This window comes from Falco biarmicus, chromosome 8 (assembly GCF_023638135.1).
Source record: "Falco biarmicus isolate bFalBia1 chromosome 8, bFalBia1.pri, whole genome shotgun sequence".
NCBI lineage: Eukaryota > Metazoa > Chordata > Aves > Falconiformes > Falconidae > Falco > Falco biarmicus.
In genome coordinates, this window is record NC_079295.1 from 62,142,585 (window position 1) to 62,162,270 (window position 19,686).

General features: G+C 45.9%; 1 protein-coding gene across 1 annotated transcript; it reads left to right on the plus strand.

Annotated features, from left to right (window-relative positions):
* Nucleotides 1-11,465: 11,465 nt before the first annotated feature.
* Nucleotides 11,466-14,289, plus strand: LOC130154066 (leukocyte cell-derived chemotaxin-2-like; the record flags this gene model as incomplete). Its single annotated transcript, XM_056349788.1, has 4 exons — nt 11,466-11,508; nt 12,912-13,008; nt 13,062-13,168; nt 13,689-14,289. Coding segments are annotated over 4 exons (543 nt in total), but the record flags the coding sequence as incomplete, so codon positions are not given.
* Between the last annotated feature and the right edge of the window lie 5,397 nt (nt 14,290-19,686).

The following is a 19,686-nucleotide window of genomic DNA, read 5'->3' on the forward strand; positions in this document are numbered from 1 at the left end:
AGGAAAACATTGCTTCATCATTTTTGAAGAAAATATATATAGTTACGTTAGGATTTGAACTTTTTTGCTAGGAAGCACGGTGAGCCAGTGGAGTGAGGCTTCCTTCCCTGAAGGGCTGGCGAGCGCAGGATGCAGCTCCGTTGGCGCGCTTGCACACCATGGCTTCAGCTTGCTTTGGTCACAAGGGAAATACCCACTACGGACTCCAACCTACCTGTATTGATTAGTCACCTATTAATTACCAGCAAGAGCTGGCTGAAGGTTGTTCAGGACTGTTTATCATCAGAGCTGAGCAGCCTTTTGCTGGGGACAAGCTCACACTTCCAGGTCTTTGCAGAAGAGCCCTAGCAGCTCCCCTCCCCTTCATGTCTGAATAAGATTTTGAGTTTACTCAAGACTGTGAGAAATCTCACAGGAAGGTTTTCCAGAAGCCTTCGTACTCTTTTTGGTTCCTTCCGCCACTGGAAATACTGTGGGAGCTCAAATCATGCAGAGCATCGCATGGTCCTTTGCTGAAAGAGTTGCTGAGGCTGCCACCCACCACAGCTCCGCTCTGAACCAAGGGGCACAGGAGGCAAAGAAGACAAGTATTGGATTTGAAAACTGGGTGAAATGATCTCATCTTGCCCTCCACAAGAATTCCCCCCAACCTGCCCTGACGCCATCCTCCTACAGAGATCATGTTCCGTGCTGCTACTGCACTCTAGGGCACCCTCAACAGCAAATGGGGGGTCACAACCTTTCCACAGGGAAATGACCATCAGAAATCAAAACACTGCCCCTTCCTACTGCGTCAGGCTTTGACTCACCACACGAGTAATGAGGAAGCAGGAATACTGACCAGCATCTGGCTGGTTTCCTCTTTTGGAGATGTGGGAAGTTCACCCAATTTCTCAGCCCCTTCGTTGGGAAGGAAAGGAGGAAGCAAAAATGACTCATTTTCTCTTTCTACCAGGAGAACAGTGTCAAGGAGCTGCTGAATTTGTGCCTCTTACGGCCAGATTGTCTGAGCCCAACACATCCGAGCAGATTCAGCAGAAGCTGGCCAAGTCCTGGTCTAATGATCACGTGGGCACTTATAGACAAAAAGTGGTGCCACATTTAAATGAGGGAATTTTCTCCTTTTAGAGAAATAACAGGCTTTTCAAACACATTAGCAAGCCCTTTAGTGATGTCTGGAGACAGCTCAAAATAAATCAAACAGCCACGAGCAGGAGAGCATGTGGTCCCAGACCTGAGCTGATGCCCTTGGCATGGCCCTAAGATGTCAGTGGGAGCAGGAGGTCTGAATATGGGAGCTGAATTGCTCAGTTCGGTTCCTACAGGAATGAGATCAGGTTTTGGCCCTCGTTAGATTAATGCAGCAGCTGTCAGAGCGGCCAGGGCGCGGAGGGGTGTTCTGCCCGGGCGCAGCCAGCACACAGCATCGCCAAAGTCTTGGCTCTCTCTTCCTTTGCAAGAGGAATAAATTTGGCTCTTTGCTCACAACACACTCACTGGTATCTCATCAATAATCTTTGTAAGATCTGTAGCTCATTACGAAGAGAGTACAGACTCAAATTAGGAAGCTGAATCCAATCAGGCTGCACTGAGTTACAATGTTCCAGGTCTCAAAGAGACCACGAAAGCCTGATCCCATTTGAGATGTATGGTTTACATACTGGATGTTTGCAAAGAGCAGATTTTGCAAAGCCCGAGATCATTTTTGCAGCAGTCCTCATTATCCCCATGCCAATTTCTGTCAATCATAACTGGCACTATAAAATAAATAAATCCCCATAGTGCTGCAAGGGGGTTGGGAACCTTCTGGAGACTTGGCACTGGTGTCACACAGCTCACCAGTGGGTGAACATGGCACAAAAGCTTATTGCTATGAGAATAACAAGGCCTCGATCAAGTCAGCCTTCAGCATCAAGCCCTGGTCTGTAATCTAGCAAAATTACCCTCTGCCACCTCTCAAGGGGTGCCAGCACAGCAGGGCAGCAGCGTCCCCGCGCAGGCACGCAGCGAGGCTGCCCAGCTCACACCAGCGCTGCTCCTGCCCAGGCAGGGGCAACATGCCTGCTAGCTTTTTGCAGGAGCAGTGTTTGGTATGTGTGTGTGGTGGTGGGTTTGTGTTTCTTTTTTTTTTAAAAAAAAAAAAAAAAAAAAAGTGTCAAAACAGACTTTGCAACTGCTTGATCCCTGGCCATTCTCTGGTGTTATTTGGCTGACCCTTGGTGGCACAGAAATTATTCATGACTGCTTGATGTAAGGATCAGAACCAAGTGATTTCTGAAGCCGGTTCTACAAAGGAAGGCTTCACAATTGTGCCATCACGTTCCTCCTGCCCAGCTGTGCATATTGTGTGGACAGTTTTTAAAGCTTGTTATTGCAGGGGAAAAGCTCGTGTCAGCCTGTGCAGACAGGGAGGAGCAGCCACTGAGCACTGTGATAGGTTTCGTGCTTGATTTAAAGGAAAGCTAGTTTTGCACCGTGTCTGCATATTGAAAGCAAGAATCTAAAGATTCAAACGATCCACCAGATAATGCCATCCTGTGGCATCTGGGATACCGGGAACCTGTAACATGGGGAAAGCAATATCCTGTCCTTGCCACAAACACTGGGAACAGCACACCCCAAAAAGCCTTACAGAATTTTAACAGCTCAAAAAAAGTTTGATATGTAAAGGCTTCATAAAAGCATATGAAATTAAATATAAAAGGAGTTATAAACCTCCCATTGTTCGCCTATTGACAAACCCCTCACACAGCTGGATATCAAAGAGGATTTTCTGAACGGACTATAATTCTACTTAACTTTAGAGTATAGCAGTGATTGTTTTTTATATGCGCATTAAGTAATTTTAGTTTTCAGGCAGAAAAATGACCATGCAATCTCTTTTTCCCTTCTAAAAATAAAGAATAAGTAAGAGTGAGGGATGAAGACATCCTTTCCCTAAAAACCAGCTGTGCAGGCATGAAAAGCCACTGCACCCTCTGCCGGGCACTGCCGAGGGGAGTCCTTTAGACAAGCTGCACACATACGTTGTCCTGTACAAGAATTATTTTTTCTTGAAGGCATCTTTCCAATTGTACAGCACAGATGAAACCACGACATGGCTCAAAACAGCTCTCACCCCAGTTAGAGATGACCAGGGCTGCAAATTGTGCTCTGGGTACCAGGAACAATAAATCCAGCATCAGCCATGACTATGGGTAGCTGACAAGTTTGCTTCCAGCAATAAAGTTAAACATCTTTTAGCCTAGGTATACAAAGCAGCGCATGGGACAGCCTTACAGAAGCATCCAGGAGTAAAAGGGGAGATGCATCCAGCAGTCCTGGTCTGGGCACATCTGGCTCAGAAACACCTGGAGAGGGGCCAAGCAACCCTCGCTGCTGCCCGAGTGGCTCTCACCAGCCAGCCAAAACGGCCCAGGGCATCCTCCTCCCTGCATCAGGTTTTGGGGATCCATAGTCCTGTGTGAGCTGGACTCACCCCACAGCTCTTGGCAGGACATGGTCTGCTACTGAGGGGCAAACGGGCAAATCTGAGGGGCATCATCCAGCTTCTGAGCTGGGTAACCACGACCTGAGATCAAAAGCTCCAGGTTTTGCATAACAAACCAGTAGTCCATGAAGTTTTCCAGAGCCACAGGTCTCCCCCATTTCACAATATGACCAAGCCAAAGTTTGGTCCAAGGACCTTGCAAAAAAGTAGGAATTTCTTGTCAGAGCTGCAGGAGCATGCAGACTACCTGAAGAAACTTGATTGTTTCTTAAAAGGAAAAAAAAAATCTTCCCTAGCTATCATTTCATTAAGCGACAAATCCTGGGGAGGTTTTAATTAACTCTCATGCACTAACGAAAGGAAACACTTAGCAGGAAAGACTGTTTTTCAAGAGAAGCCACACAGGAAAGTTATCAGCAACCCAAGTGATAAAATACCAGGGCAGGGAATGAACTGTGGATTTAACGGCGCAAGGAGGAGTTACTTACAAACCCTCTCCTAATGGTGCAGTGATCAGACCTGAAGCATGCGTTCAGCAGCGGGGGGCTGACACCGCTTGAAGTGGCATTGAAGGTATCACAGAGCAGCTGTGACACCTCAAACACATCGAAGGGGGCCCTGGACATGCTCATGTCTTCAACTCTGAGGCTGGTTGCCCAGAATAAAGAATTCCTGCTGGATGCTCATTGGGAGTGTTTAAATAAAATGGACTGATTTTTGTAGTTTAAGCTATAATTCATCTGGCTGACCTCAGTTGGCTTCAGCGTTCGTGGCTCTAACATAGGTTGTCTCCTCACTCAGAGGAGCCTGGGGCCATTTTCTGGCTTGTCACCATAACCACATCCCTCCCCCTCTCCATGGCTGCCCCTCTGTTACATCAAACTCAGTTCAGCTGCACCTCAAGGCTCTTCACAGCTCACCCCTACACCGGCCACCTCCCAGGTGCTGTCAAGCCATCAGCACCCACCTCCAACCTGCCAGCATCGCCCACCTCTGCTGCCAACAGCAAACCCTCCAGCCAGTCTCCCGCCCTGTGCCCTGCTTGGCTGTGTGCAGAAGAGCTCTTCTCCATCACCCAAAGACCCTCCTCAGATGTCCCCTGGAAGTTGGCTCCCCCATGACGCCTATGAAAAAGCAGGCTAAACCCTTCACCTGTGGTTTGGCCAGCATGGTCCCCTGCCGCTTTCCCCCTCCTGCGGGTCCAGCCCACCCATCCTGTGTGCAGATCTCTTTCGGTGGGCTTGCACACAGCCCCGAGCACGAGGGACCGGAGTGGCACGATGGAGACCACCAGCCATGACCATGGAGCAGTAAGTCACCAAACACACAAACAGGATAACAAATGCAAACTCCCAGCTTCTGGCTCTTTTCTTTGCCCAGCAAGTGACAGCTCAGTAAATGTCTTCCCATCATTTTCAAGAGATTTGTGTTAAAAAGAAACAAATCTAAGCCCTTGAGCCAGCTGTGCTGCACAGCTGGATTCACGAGCCATGAACAGCCTCAGCCAAGGCTCTGCCTATGGGGAAGCAGCTCCTTCGCCACTTGCCTCCTCTCTGGCAAAAGCAGGTACGTGCAATGGGAGTAAGAGGAATGATACTTAGACAAGTATCTACATTCCAGCAGCAGCAGACTTTTTACTTTGAATGTTATGCGAGCCAGTCTTCTTCTCCACGCCTGTGCTCCAGGCCCAGCCCTCTCCCATGGAAGGGCTTGGGTAGAGGAAGGGAGAGAGGCTTCATCCGAACAAACATTTAAGTAAATGGTTCATTTTCCCGAATTGGGGCCATAGATAGCCTTTAGGAGGGATTACTTGACCTAGAGTCAGCAACTTTTTCCACCAACACTAAAAATACCCTTGAATGAGCTGTGGAAATACGATAGCTTAAACACTTCGCAGTACTTTAGGCTAGACAGTGGTTTATAATTATATGGTTTCCGTTCAGAGACCTGCCCAGAGGCCATTCCCACACAGTCTTTATTTGCGCGAGGGCAGGGCTCTGCCAGCCCCAAGGTAAGGGGGGCAGGCGGTACCTGCCTTTGCCGATCAGCAAAACCAGCCTCAGCTCCTGCACCGCCTTTTCTGTCTGCAGCTTTTTAAAATCCAACAACAGCTCCTCTGAAAGCGTAAAAGAAAACCTGCTGAACACAGAAGACCACCACAACAGCAGTATCACTTATTTTTATAGTCATCTTCATGGGCTTTCATATTTAAATATCCAGTATACTGCGGTTCTCCTTGCTGCTAATGCCGAAGTAAGGAATTGTTGTTTGTGCGCTGATCCTGGAGGCTGGGGTACCTGGACAGGGGGGTTACAGGATCCTGGGCACCACAGAAGCTGCTTTGGGATTTTGAATTAAACTATTTGAGGTGAGATAAATGTCTCTCTTCCTTCTTCCAAATGAAAGCAAAGGTGCTGGAGCACAGCCTTGGATGGCAGGAGGTGCAGGGGCTAAGAGATGTTGCAATGAAGGAAAAGCAAAGCAACTTTTCCATTTCTGCCCACGAACCTCCGCTAATAGCAGCCACCAGGTCTGCATTTCATGTCAGATAACAAGCATGTGCCCAGAGGAGGCAAGGGACTCATTCTGCACTACACATACCTTCCTCAGCACATCGGCATGGCAGGGATTGCACATGCAAAGTAGAAAAAAAAGAAAAAAAGGATCACAGGCACCTGAGGCAGCAGTGGCTGCACATACCAGTTCATCCCAGTAGGCAGATGCTGATGAGCATCCCCATAAATGTCTGCACTGGGGCTGGGCTTCCCTTAAACAGAGAAGGAGCAATACAGGTGGCAAATATATATACACACAGAGAGACATCTTATCTCTGCCTACATACACAGATATGGAGGAGCAGAGAGATGAGGACGGGCTGCTGGGCAGGACTGCATGCACCCGCTCTCCATCAGAGGGCAGTGGGAGCCCAGCCATTTTCACCGCGCCCTGCACAGCCCAGTTCATCTCCTCAACACCTTTATGGTCTGAAGGATGAGTGTTGCCCATCCCTCTTTCTCAGGTGTCCAAAGCCAAGAACTGGCTGGGATGAGGTTTCCACAGGCTTCTCCTGCATAAGCCCAGCTCTGCCAAGATGAGCTCTTGCTCCTTTGGTTTTTTGGAAGAAGAAAACCATCCCAAAATGCTCCCAGCAACAGGACGAGAGCAGAGACAAGGCCACTGATGGAGAATACACAAAGTGACCATTCTCCTGGGACAGGAGGGGCATCCTGGGGCCGAAGCACAGCTGCAGGGAGGAAGGGACACGGGGCTGTGCAGCTCATCCCATCGCACCCTGCCATGCCTACCAGGACCCAGGACTCCAAAGAAATTTCTTCCTGCAAAAGCCAGCAGGCAGCTCTGCACAGCAAACAACAGCGTTTAAAGCTAGCAATGGGCGAAATTGAAGAGTGGGTGCAAAAGGTCACAGGGGGTGACCACCCTTGCCTGGGTTTGGAGGGGCACCTGGCAGAGCAGCTCTGGAGAGACAAGTGCATTTTCATGATCACACGCAGCATCTTCAGTTGCTTACATGAACTAATAAAAAACCACTATGTGTTTCTACAGATTGAAGCAAGGCTTTCTGAGGAACCGCAAAAGCCTTCTTTTCCACAGGCTGAATGTTTCTAAACTATTTCCTGTGAAACTCTGCAATAAAGTCTTTCTAAATTACACTCATTAGTAAAATCGGGTTTCATTACCGTCCTTTCCCTCAGTGCCCGTTACACCAGCTGGATGCTGAATTTCAGGAATCCATTACATGCTAACAACAAAAATGCTGCCTCTTAAAAAAAAGTAATCTTAGAAAAATACTTTTTGGCCATAAACTAATTCCTATTTCTTTAAAGGTCCAAGATGTTATCAGGGGAGGGGATGCAAATGAAATATCTGCTTTTGGACACCACAGCGCTCTCTACAATGCCCTGTTTTTCCAATTTGCTTTTTTTTATATAAGCATAATTAACAGAAACAAAATGTTGTTATCCACATAGACAGCTTTTTGACTGATTCAGGCCCTCTTTTACACACTCAGCAGTCTCCAGAAAACACAGGCAACACAACCTAGCACAGCAAGAAGGACAGTGTGCTGGCACATGGGATTGCAGCTCATCACCTTCTTGAATGGCTCGCGCGTGGCATTTGCCACCATCAAAAAAAAAAAAAAGTGTGAAGAAAAATAAGACATTGATAATAGACATCTATGGTACCATGCCTCAGGGTTTACTTCCCTTAATTTCATGTTAGAAATTAAACTAGAATCTTGCAAAACCTGGATATTTCCAAAACCTGACATTTGGGTAACCAAAGTGCCCTCTCTTCGCTGCAATCTACCCGCACCCAGGGATTTCACTCTATTTGAATCTGAAGGTCTTTTAAGTCTATTTAGGTGTTTCAGGTTGTACTAGCTGGTGAGCAGAAGAAAATGAGAAGGCTTCTATCTGTTGGGTTTATATTTTGGGTAATTCTGGTAAAGCAGAAGCCAGAGCTGGCTGTGAGCTTCACATACCTGTGTTACCCAAAGCTCAACATTGAAGGGGTGGGAGGGAGGAGCAAAGAGCATTTTTAGCATAAGTTAGTTGGGAATTCACAGCCTTTAGAGCATTGCCAACAATTCAGTCATGCCTTGGTAAAACAGAAAGGAAACTATTACAGCTATTTGCATCCCTTCCATAACAGGGGGAAAACCCTTCATATTGCTAAGTGACAGGCTGAGTCAAACACTGCCTCTTTAATGAAAACGTTATTAGATCCCAGCATGGTTACAATTTTGGAAATTGCTTTTAGTGAGTTTGATGAGTTTTGGAGCTAAGATTTAATGTCATTGTCTTTTAAATTTAATCTTATTCAAATTACATTTAATTTGATTGCACTGTGGTGCTTATTGGAGTATTGGTAGTTCACCACTTCGCTACTTATTCATCCCTTTGCAAGCAAGACGCCCCCCTTCCCCAGTGTCACCCCCCCAAACACAGCACAGTGGGTGTTCATAAACCACAGGCTGCCCTGCAAAGCCTACAGAGCTGCAGTGTCTGGGGTGTTTTCATGGGCTTTTTTTCCCCTCCAAACTTAGACATCACTGAGGCTCGGCAGCTACTGCTGGAGAGGATTGCCTTTTACCCACACGCATTTTACCTCTATTTCTCAGTGGCTCCCAGCACCATATGAGATGAGGAAAAGTCCTCCTCTGCCTCACTCACCTCCCAGACAGTTTCCCCATCTCCTCCCCGCTGAAGGAAGGCTTCCTTGCCTGCATCACACAGGTTCTGCCCTTGGTTTTGCTCCCCCTATCCTGCTTTAACACTTTCCCACACCTGCCAGCAATGCAAAATTAATTAACGGCCGATCGCCACCACCTTTCTGCAACTGGTTTTGCTGCAAAGAAAAAACAGCTAGCAACAAGCAAAATATAAAGAAACGGGTAGGTTTCATTCATTGCTTCAGTCCTTGGAAGGTTGTTCAGACACAGAATAAGGCTGTAGCCCCCGTGAAACGCAGCGTGGTGGGCACAGAGAAGGCGAGCGAAGCATCCACTGCTCTTGCACAGTTCACACAACATCTGCATTAATCACTCGTTACCTCCCTGATCTTTATCTCAGGGTATAATGTAAAATGTCAACAAACAATTTGGGCTTTACCGTGTTTAATTCACTCAATTAGCTCTGTAAAAACCTTTCAACCCAGTTAGAAAATCAAAACAAAGCCAAGGAAATGTCACAGAGGGGTGCAGGGAGCTGTGCTTTGCAGACCTTCGCAGTCTTCCCATCTTCCACACCCCGGCGGCAGCAAGGCAGTAGCTTATTAAAAGACCTTGAAGAAACTGATATACAGCTTGGGAATCCAGATTTCCCAAAAGGTCTTAATCCAGATTTCCCAGTGTGACACAAGAGCTGGTGCACATTTTCTACAGTCTACATGGCCAAGCACGTTGGTGACACCACTGATTTTGGACAAGAGCAGAAGTTAGTTGTTGTGGCTGCTCTCTTGTGCGCCGGAGAAATATCGGAGCTGGCACGGGCCAATGGCAAGAGACCTTAGTGTTGTGTTTGGAGAATGCCTTTGAAGCTGGTGGGTTTTCCCTTTGCATCTCACCATGGTGCCTTCACCCCTGCTGCACCAAACTGAGAGTGCAGCTTGAAATAGAGAAGGTACCTGGCCTTCAGGATATTTATTAGTAACAGAATTAGGAAAAAAGCTCATTTTCTGAGCTTCTGAGGAAATGAACAGAATTACTTGACTCATTATTTACTCCTCTTTGATTTTGATTGGTAGGTCTCTAACAAAATTAGTAATGAACAAAATTAATTGAAGATAATGCAATTTTTATCTGGATTGGCTTAGCTGAGCCCTGGGCACAAGAAGCATTGCACAGAGCGCTAGGTACTGCCGATTTTTTCCCTACAGGTTGTTTCAAAATGTTACCATCAGGTAGATCTGCCCCGCCTCTACATACAGCATCTGATGAGCAGGAAAACATTAAACCAGGAATGTTTCTTCTGGAGAAAAAAATCTCACAGGGATTCAGATGGGAGCACATTTAAATGGGAGCAGGTTTACACGCCTCCCCGCAGCAGGACCAGCGCGACTCCTCCTCGCCTTGCTGATTTGCAGTGGGTGGTCCGGAGCTGAAACACCTCGCATGGTCTCCGCCAGGCTGTGAAGCCCACTCCAGCCGGGCATCAGCTGGGCTCAGGCGCTGGCTCTGTCCAAGCCAAGCTATTACCCTGTCACTGTCACCGTGTGACAGGCATAAGTGACATAGTTGGACGACACTTCACTGGGAGAGGGGGAAAAAAGAGAAGTCAGCAGCATGTCCTGAAGACATCCTGATAGCATCACTTTCTCTTCCCATGAAATGCAACTTCTGATCAGCAGCTTCCCCCAGCAGCTGGTGTTTCCACCCCCAGCAATGATGGGGTTTGAATCCTGAGCAGCAGAACTGCTCTTGGCTCTGTTTGGGGATGCAAGGCCAGTCTTCACCCATCTAGTGCCACAAAAGAGGGACAGTGATGGCACGGCATCCTGGCTGAGAGCCCCGACCTGAAGCCGTACCTAACCTGGGCTCTCCGGTTTTAATCGCACAGAGAAACGAAACCATCAGTGGCTCCAGCGGTGCAGATCAGGCAGCCAAAGAGCTGAGGAGACAAACAACTTCCAGCTCCTGGCTGCAAACCAGGGCATTGCATTCCCTCCCTTCCCAGAAACAACACTCGAGGTGGCCTTGTTCCTGCTCCAGTGTTCTCTTCTTCTTCAATTTCCTGTAATTTTGCTCAGCCACAATATTACAGGGTATATAACATTTTCTATTCAGGCACAGTGAAGATTGTAAACATGTGTCGTTCCCACTGTTAATGCTGAAGGTTCAGCAGCAGCAACATGGCAATATCTGGGATGCATTAATGAAGCTGGCTAATAAAAATGGAATACAAAGGTCTCATTTCACGGGTCACCTAATCAGATTTTTCCAGCCTGAGGTTGGAATGTGTGATGCGTGGCACAGGGCTGTGTCCACCTGACTGAATTTCTTTGCATGAAGAAACAGCGATGGTAGGACAGCAAGGTATCCATCTGCCCCGATATTTTTTTAAGTTCATTTAAAGTCTCTTCCCCTTCTCCACCCAAGCTACCTTGCTAAACTCCAGGATTGTGCAATGGGCAGGAATGGTTACAAATTGTCCTTAAAATCTGGGTTTAATAGTCATGGTTTCATTGTAAACAAAGCCAAACAAAACCAGGTAGCCAGTATTGCTAAATTGGTTGGAGCCCCTACGCCGCCAGTGAGCCAGGCTGGTGATGCACCTCGAGGGCTGCTCTCAGTTCTTGCTCTTGGCCTGAATCTACAAGCCAAAGAACTGAGGCCACAGAAATTTTCTGATTGGCTGGAAAAATTTTCAGGCAGCCTCTGTCGAGGTTATAAATAGAAAGCAAAGTATTTTAGAACTTTTCATTTTGAAAGCAGAGCTCACGAGGCACGTGAAAATGCACGCTCACAGCAGTCATCTGCGAGATTGCGATCTCCAGTGGTGAGTTAGCTGAATTTTAGTAAACACTGCTCATTGTAACCTGCCTTCTTGTTCTCTGCTTCTTTTTTTGGTTTTGTTTGTTTGTTTTATAATGACACGTATCTGTGAGGATTTAGGAACTGATTTGTTCTCTTCCATCTTTTGCTTTTGAAAATAACCCCTCTCCCATTGCATGGACATCTTCATGGAAAAATCCTTTTTAGATATGGTAAAGAGTTGTGGCAAAATGTTGTTGGACTAATATTGATAGAATAAGAAAGCATCAGCTGAGGCATATCTATTACTGACAGCATGCATGTTTTCTTAAAAGCCTTTTACTTAAAGATCAGCCCACTGAGCATAGCGTGTTCCCAGGGATGTTTCTGTGTTTAATGTCACCACCTTTAATTCCACAAGGAATATAAAATCCATTAAAATAAATGAAGACTACCTAGAACAAAGTGCTCTTTTGCTTGAGGAAGGCATTAGAGATTTCCTGCACCCTTTTAGCACCGGACCTTCGGTGCCAGCACATCGTTTCCCCTGTTTGCGTATTCCCCCCGAGCCCGACAGGGATGGTGCCTGTCAAGCTGTTCACACACGCGAATAAACCTCAGCTCTTTGTTTTCTTGCTAGACCAGTCCCATGCTTCCTAAAGCATCCCATGGGAAACCCTAGCAGGTTTGGTGGGGTGAGCAGGGCTGTTACAGCCTTGTCAAAGGTACCAAGTCAGGCGTTGCCTTTCCCCCCCCCTTCTCCCCTGTAAATGTCTCCCCTCTCTCAGACATTGCCAGAGCTGTAGGATCAACATGGGTTTGACTGTGGGTGATGACAGCTGGAGTCAGGAATAAATAAATAAATAAGTAAATAAATAGAGGATGTTGCCCTACTGGCTGCTACTTTGAAACAGTAAAATGTAGATGACAGCTTGTACTTTTGACTGGATTCCGCATTAGGGAACAGGAATGGACTTGGTGGGTCTCTCACAGCCCTATTTTTTGCAGTTACAGTTCAGTATCCCAAGATCCGGGGTGGCTCAGGTCACCTTCCAGGCAGAGACATCCTGTAGCTCCAGCCCCACACCTGCAGTGTGAACGCAGCACAGGACACCTGCCTTGGGGCGATGGGAGAGCGGTGGGTCACTCCATGATGTCCCCTCTAGATCAAGTTGTTCTGCATTTTTGCTTTGAAGTCACTGCCTTAAGTACCCTCAAACATTGCTGGACAAAGCATACAACAAAAAAACAGCATCTTACAATTAACCTGCATTAAAAGATGAACAAATTTCTAGTTCCCTGAAGCCTGATCCATGGTTACAGCAAGTCCAAAGGGACCTTGCTATTGATTAAACAACACAGGCTGGGAAGTCCCCTTTCTAGCTTTGTGGGTTTCATCTCCTGTTCTTCTCTTTTCTTCTTTTGTAGCTACTGCAGCACAACGGGCAAAAATCTGCTCAAGTCACCCTGCAAACAAAATCAGAGGCTGTGACTCCCAGGGCTGCAGTGGATGCGATGACCCCAGGTCCTGGGCTGGGATGATGGGAGATGGCTGTGCTAAAAACTTCCTTAGAATAGAAATAAGCATGAAAAAACGGGCAGGAGAAGGGTTTCTAGCTGGCAAGGTGCTCAGCCGAGGGCTAACCCTCCTTGCTCTTCCAACAGTGTCCAGCTTTCTGGGTCGGGTACCAGAGCTGAAAGATGAGCGAGCGTCTTGCAAAGCCCGATTGTAAAATGCTCCGATTTGTTTATAGAGCTTTAAACTGAACAAAAAATCATAAATCCAACCTGAACTGCAGTGTGCTTGCACACGAACCCAAGTGAAAACTGTGACTTTGAAATCCAGGTTCTGTTAATAGAGGAAAATTGATTGAAAGGATTGCAGCATTTCAGCTCTATTAGAAAAGTCAAAGGATGAAGCTGGTCCCTTTGCACATCTTGGGTAATCAAAGGAACAGCCTGACTTGCTCATGCAGTGTTACTTACCTTAATTCCCCTTCTTCACCCTTCTCCATGTTAATTTATTTATTTTGCTACTCTCTCTTCTTGGTGCTATAGGAGCACCACACCATTTTCTGCAACTTTTCCCACTCCTGAATTTCTTATTGTCATTTGTATTTTGCTACAGAATGTTACGACTTTGCCAAGCTTTGAAACCATTTCATACCACCAAGTTTCCCCCTCTTCTCTCTCCCCTGTTAACAGGATTCTGCGTTAAGATGTGTTACATCAAGTACAGTGGCCCCATCAAGAAGGGAGAGAAAATCGATGTCCTGTTGCCCATGCAAAGGGTCTGCAAAGGAATTACATCCCCTGTCTGTATCCAGAACTGTGACTTAACAGATCTACTCCCAACGTGCAAACAGGAGGCTGCACATCAGGGGCAAAGCCTTCAGACCCCACTTTTGTATTCATTAAATCTCTCGGGCATAGGCAGTCATTCTAGTAAAGTGGAAGCCACTGAGGCTCAAACAGTTGTTCCACCTAAAAAGTATCCATGAACAAAACACTGGTGGATATCTGGACATAAACAGGCTCACAGTGAGGTATAACACATGCTTTAAAGCTGTTCTGTATCCTGCACAGCACTGCACTTGTAGATGAAGGCTGAAGCAGTGGGCAGCAGAGTAGCTGGGAGGTGGTGGGTCCTCGATGCTCAGCAGCACCGCAGCGAGCCATGCTGCAGCTCATCTTGGACTTCTCTGCTCTATTTTCAGCCAAACATGAAGATTTCTTCAATAAGGCAGAAATTTCACTTTTGCTTGCATACGGAAAAATCACATTATTAAAGGGCTGTTTCACTGCACATTGCTTTGAATTTCTTCAGTGCTGTCAAATAGTTTGGGTGGGTTCTGCTTTTTTAATGCAGCTGGGGAGAAAAAAAAAAACGTATAAAGCTGAAACCCAAATCTTTCCTGGGGCCCATCACCAACAGCATAAAACAATGTTAATGAAGTAACTCCTTCCTTTTCCCCAGACTCCTGCTTCAGGATTGCCTTGGCACACTCAGGCTCCTTTTTGTCCAAGTGAGGAATTTCTTTCCATTAGTAAATCAGCTGAAGCCTTGTTTAACAACAAGCTGTTGTTAACAGGACGGGGCTTTTCAGGCCAAGGCTACCAACATGCTACTGGGAGTCTCAAGGGCTAAAGTGCTCTACAAGTGCTGCAGGTTCACCTATTTATAATGCAAGTGCAGCCTCGGATGAGTAGATTCATTTCTTCTAGGAAAATACAGATAGGTATTTGCCACATCTGTGAAAAATGCTGAACCTGCTGCGCCCCATTCACCTTCCCCAGGAACCACTTTAATTGTGCTAGGAATGAAAAATCAGCACGTCCATATAAATATACAACCCAAACCTGCATGGGCAGACAGCAACCAGACATTGAAGGAGATTCAATACAACTGAGTTTGCTGTGAAAAAAACCACACTTTTCCCTATACTGAAAGCAGAAACATTTCAGCAAATGTTCCCCATGTTTCCAGTTTGACCAATTTTTTACATTTTTATCATGAAGTTGGTTGCCTAGAGAAAAGAAAGACTCCCATGTCAGTTTCACTTGGTTAAAATCCCAGGTTTTCACCCAGTTATCAACTTCTCACATTTGAAAGGGGAAGGGCCCGATCAAGCTCCCACTTTTCCATGCAAATCTTAACGAGAGACTGAGCAGGGCTCTGAGCCTCCAGCCAACACACCAGCTCTGCTCCTCAACTAACATTTTCACCTGTACATTCACGACAACAGCTCAGCACTTCTCTGGTGTGTCCCCACGGGCTGTTTCACAAACCTTTGCAGGGAGCTATTATTTAATCTGAACTTTTCCAGCAGCACAGGGAGGTGTGGTGCTTTGGTGCAGGGATGCAGGATGCTCCTGCAGGTGCCTGACAGAGGTACAGGGCAAATACTAAAACTTCCCGTTTTAGCTGGGGCTGTCAACTAGCAGCAGAAAAGAAAAAGTAAATACCACTTTCTATTGTAGGTTACAAAGCAGCTGGGGCAAACAGTGTAAGTAAATCCAGCTTTATCCTTTCAGTCTAGTAAAAAAATAACTGGCTGTGGAGGAAGGGAAAGTACAGTTTCTAGCTGACTGGGAAGGAAAGGGCTGGTAAAATACACAGTTTAGAAATATTCAGGGTGAGGGGAAAGGGTGCTGGGGGAAGTAACAGGGGCAACAACAAGGAAGAGTCAGCAGACTCAGGCCATGCAGAACTGCTTTGTTTCCACACCAGTTCTGCAGGGATCCCTTTCCTTGCTATCCCTTTTGTTTTGTTTTTGTTTTGTACCACAAGCTCACAGACTAACTGTCTGAAGCTGCAACCCAAATCTATGCTATACCCTTCTATTTCCCTGAACATTAAAGGGCTTTTGGGGGATTCAGCCACAGCTTGGTCCTCCTTCCACAACATAGGTAGCAAAAAGGTTTTATTTTGTGTTCCTCAACCCTCCTCATTACAACCTGCCTAATTCTGGCTTAGCAAGCATGTTGATAAAGGCAAAATAAATTTGAGATGGAGTCTTCAATCAGAATTGTGCACCAACACAACTTCAGCTTCAGCTCATACTTAGCAAAGAGGAAAAGCAACATACACCGATCTCCTATAGCCTGCTAGCTATTTAAAATGGCATGTATTTTGGCTGATCAGCTAGCGCAACCTGCTGATTTTCCAGCGATACTACAATATAAGCTACTAATAAGATACTACAAGTTAATCATTCAGTCAACATTCCTCTTATCTCAGCCTTGCCGATGATCAGAAGCCTGAATAATAGCGAGTGCAATTTGTTTTACCATGATTTTCACCATGAAAGCCTGTGCTGCTAATTGCACAAGTAAATTCTTCTGTAATTAATTTTTAAAACATTTCATTTTATGTTTAGCACAAAGAATACTATTCATTTTTCAGAGAAAAGGCTTTTAAGGTTATTTAATAACATATTGGACACAGGTCAGCTGGGAGGTGAGTGCTCAGCATGGGCTTGCTCCCACATGGAACATGCCGGGCTAGCCAAGAAGGACAAAGCCGGTTGCTCTGCAAGATGCTCCTGCGAGGAGGATTTACCTTTCCAATTCCCTGCTCACAAGCCTGGCAAACCGACAGTTACGGTGCTGTTCTATTACCAAGAAATAAGATATGCAGCGGTCATTTATCCAACTCAGCGGGGCTGCAGCCCCTCAGAGGTTGCAAAGAGGAAGGACTTTATGGACCAGATCATCAGTTTTTAGATGTAGGTTGAATCCTACCGAGCTGAAATGTGTGTGAAGGCAACGCTGGAGAAACCAGCCCTCACTGGTGGGTAACCAGAGGAGGGTGGCAGCACAGCTGGAGGGAAACCGCTGGCTTTGGCTGGGGGGGGGGGATTGCTCTGGCTCAGGGTCTGGCCCGGGCTTTTGCTGATGTTTCTGCTCCAAGGGTCCACTGCCATTGCCCAGGTGCTTCTCTGTTTTCTGGCTTTTTTCCTGCAAAAACCTTATTCCATCATTCTACCATCCGACTCCTCTTATCAAGAGACAATATTAAGGTAACTAATACATTAAGAGGGACTAACCTAATGTTTGCAAGGTTCATGGACACAGGCACGGCAGGTACCATCTCTCCAAAAGCCCTGGTAACTGGCAGCGTACCCTTCTGAAACACAACAAAATTTACACAGCAGTCACTGTATCTTTGGAAAGGCTGAAGAGCAAAGTAGGGATTTCTCCTGAACAGCATCAGGCTTAAGTCATTCACTGCCTGTAGGCATCAGCCCAAACACTTGCATTTGCCCACTGCACTCCTGCTCAGTCCATGAGAAAACAGCAAAGGGACTGACACAGCCAGGGAAGTTACTACTGACATAAAAGCAGCAAAACAGGGAACTCGCAGCATTGTTGCAAGAGAAAGAGGTCAGCATTTCCCAAGAGAGCCCACCTGCTCGCAGCGCTGCACGCTGGCTCCTCTCCATCCCCTCGCCCGCTCCCTGCCACAGGGAAGGAAATGGTGCAACTGCAGCTCCCAGGGGCTGTGCAACATGGGCTGCTTCTTCCATATCCTTCTGTTGGCGTGTGCTAAGCGTTCACGTCTTTCACAACTGCACCGATCAACTATTATATTAACCTCTCCGTTGCCCAACACAGGAATCCCACCAACGTCAGTCCAGAGCTTCCTCATGCCCAAGGCGAGAGATCTGCACCTTCCAGCTTGTCCAGAAAAGACAGGGAACACACTGAGAAATCACAACTGCAATAGCATACAGTTGAAAACTGTTTAAGGATACATTACCAGAACTGCATTAGACATATTATTTTAGAGCAAATGAAATTTTGACATGTTTCAGAAAGAACAGAGCAAGATACAATGCTATTAAGATCTCCTATGGAGTAAATACAAAAAACATACACAGCTACAAGCAATTTGGAGTCAGCTTTGCAACACAAATGAAATGAAAAAAAAATTGCAAAGAGCAGGTAGCTCAGAGCCATTTTACAAAGTACCAGACTGCAAAACAGGGCTCAGAGAAAAGCTTCTTTAATGCCTGCGCACCTATAACACAGCTGTACTTCTCTCCTCGTGCCTACCGGCTTGGCTGGCTTTACATGCAGCCTTTCCTTTGCAAGACTTTGCAAAGTGGGTTGAGGCGCTGCGATTCCTTCCTTGGTAAAATTAGGATCATTGTTTGTTAAAAAAAGCCTATAAAAATGATTAGCTTTTCAAGGCAGGTCTGCCCCAGGTAAAATTTATATAAGGAGATATTTAAAACTTTACTAGTGCCAACTGCCAGTCAGGAATAAATCAGAAATAATCTGGTTGAGAGAGATCATTACTGCAGAAACTCCAGCTGGAGATCCCTCAGCAGGAATGGCAAGGCACTGGCCCCACCCAAATAATGTTTTATTTTTTCAATGGTTTTTATTCCAGCAGGAAAAAAAGCAGTTTACATCAGTTACCATCAAGCTAGTCAAGCTTGGAAATACTCTACTACCTCTGTGCTACAAGACCTTCATGGAAAGACACCACCCATACCCCCTCCCTTGCTGATTCTCTCTGCTAAGGAGAGCTGAGGGGGTCTGCGGAGAGCTTGTGCCAAATTAAGGTGACTAAGCCTGCAGAGCTGGAAAGAATATTACACGAACTCTCCCAACTCGTAGCAAGGAAGGCTGTTTCTGGCAAGGGTCACACAAACCCGCAACCCCATCTTTCAGTTCAGGGCCAAGCAGCATTCCCAAATTCTGACTACCCACGGAGAGCTCTTAGCAGTACCTCCTATAATTTGTCATCCTAGACTCCATTATGTTGAGCAAATTACAACCAAAAGTGCCATCAAAATGAAACTAAGGGGACGTAACATTTATGTAAGTATTTGTTTGGTGGCTACAGGTATGAAAACAGGCAGTTCTTTCTGGCAGGACAGGGGAGAAAGCAGCAGGAGTAAAATCAGCAAAGCCACTTGTAATGATGCCAGAGAAGGTAAAAAGATTGTTTGGGCGTTAAATATTAGCTGTAAAAAAAGCTTGGAGTCACAAGCAAAAAATTTTCCTCCAGCCACTTATTCCATGGAGATTTTCAGAAAACATAATGTACAGATACTCTTTGCAAACCAAGCGGGGCAGAGACACATCTGTTTCTCTTCTGAATAAAACCTGCAGGACTTCTAGAGATTTCCGTAACTTGGAATATCAGATAGTTTATGTAAAACCACCATGACTCATTGAAACTTTGTATTAACTAAGACATAGTTGTAAAAAAAAATCTGATTAATCTAATGCTTTGCTGTACATAGTACAGAAAAATCAAACTGAAGGATTAAGAGGGACACTAAGGATCATGCTTCACAGTATGATAGCTGAAATCAAGCAGATACTAAATGACTAATTTTAAAACCTAGATTTTTTTAACTCTGTTGTCAGTTATGCCACGCCACTTAGGTATGCAACTGTTCGTTTCAGAACATGAACATGTTTTAATAAGAATTTAATTGTCAAAAATTAGGGCGTCAGTGAAAAGGCCTCATGGATCTCAGTTCAGGCTAGGTGATAATTTCAGCTGAACAGGGAAAAAATAATAATAATACTAAAATAATAAAAAAAAGACATGATCCCATGCAAAAGCATCTGTATTTCTTAGCCTAAGTGAATACTTACGCTACACCAAACATTACACCTTCATGTACACTCTGTTAGAAAGCTCTGAAGGGCACATACACCTGGAATGTGCAGTGAAGGA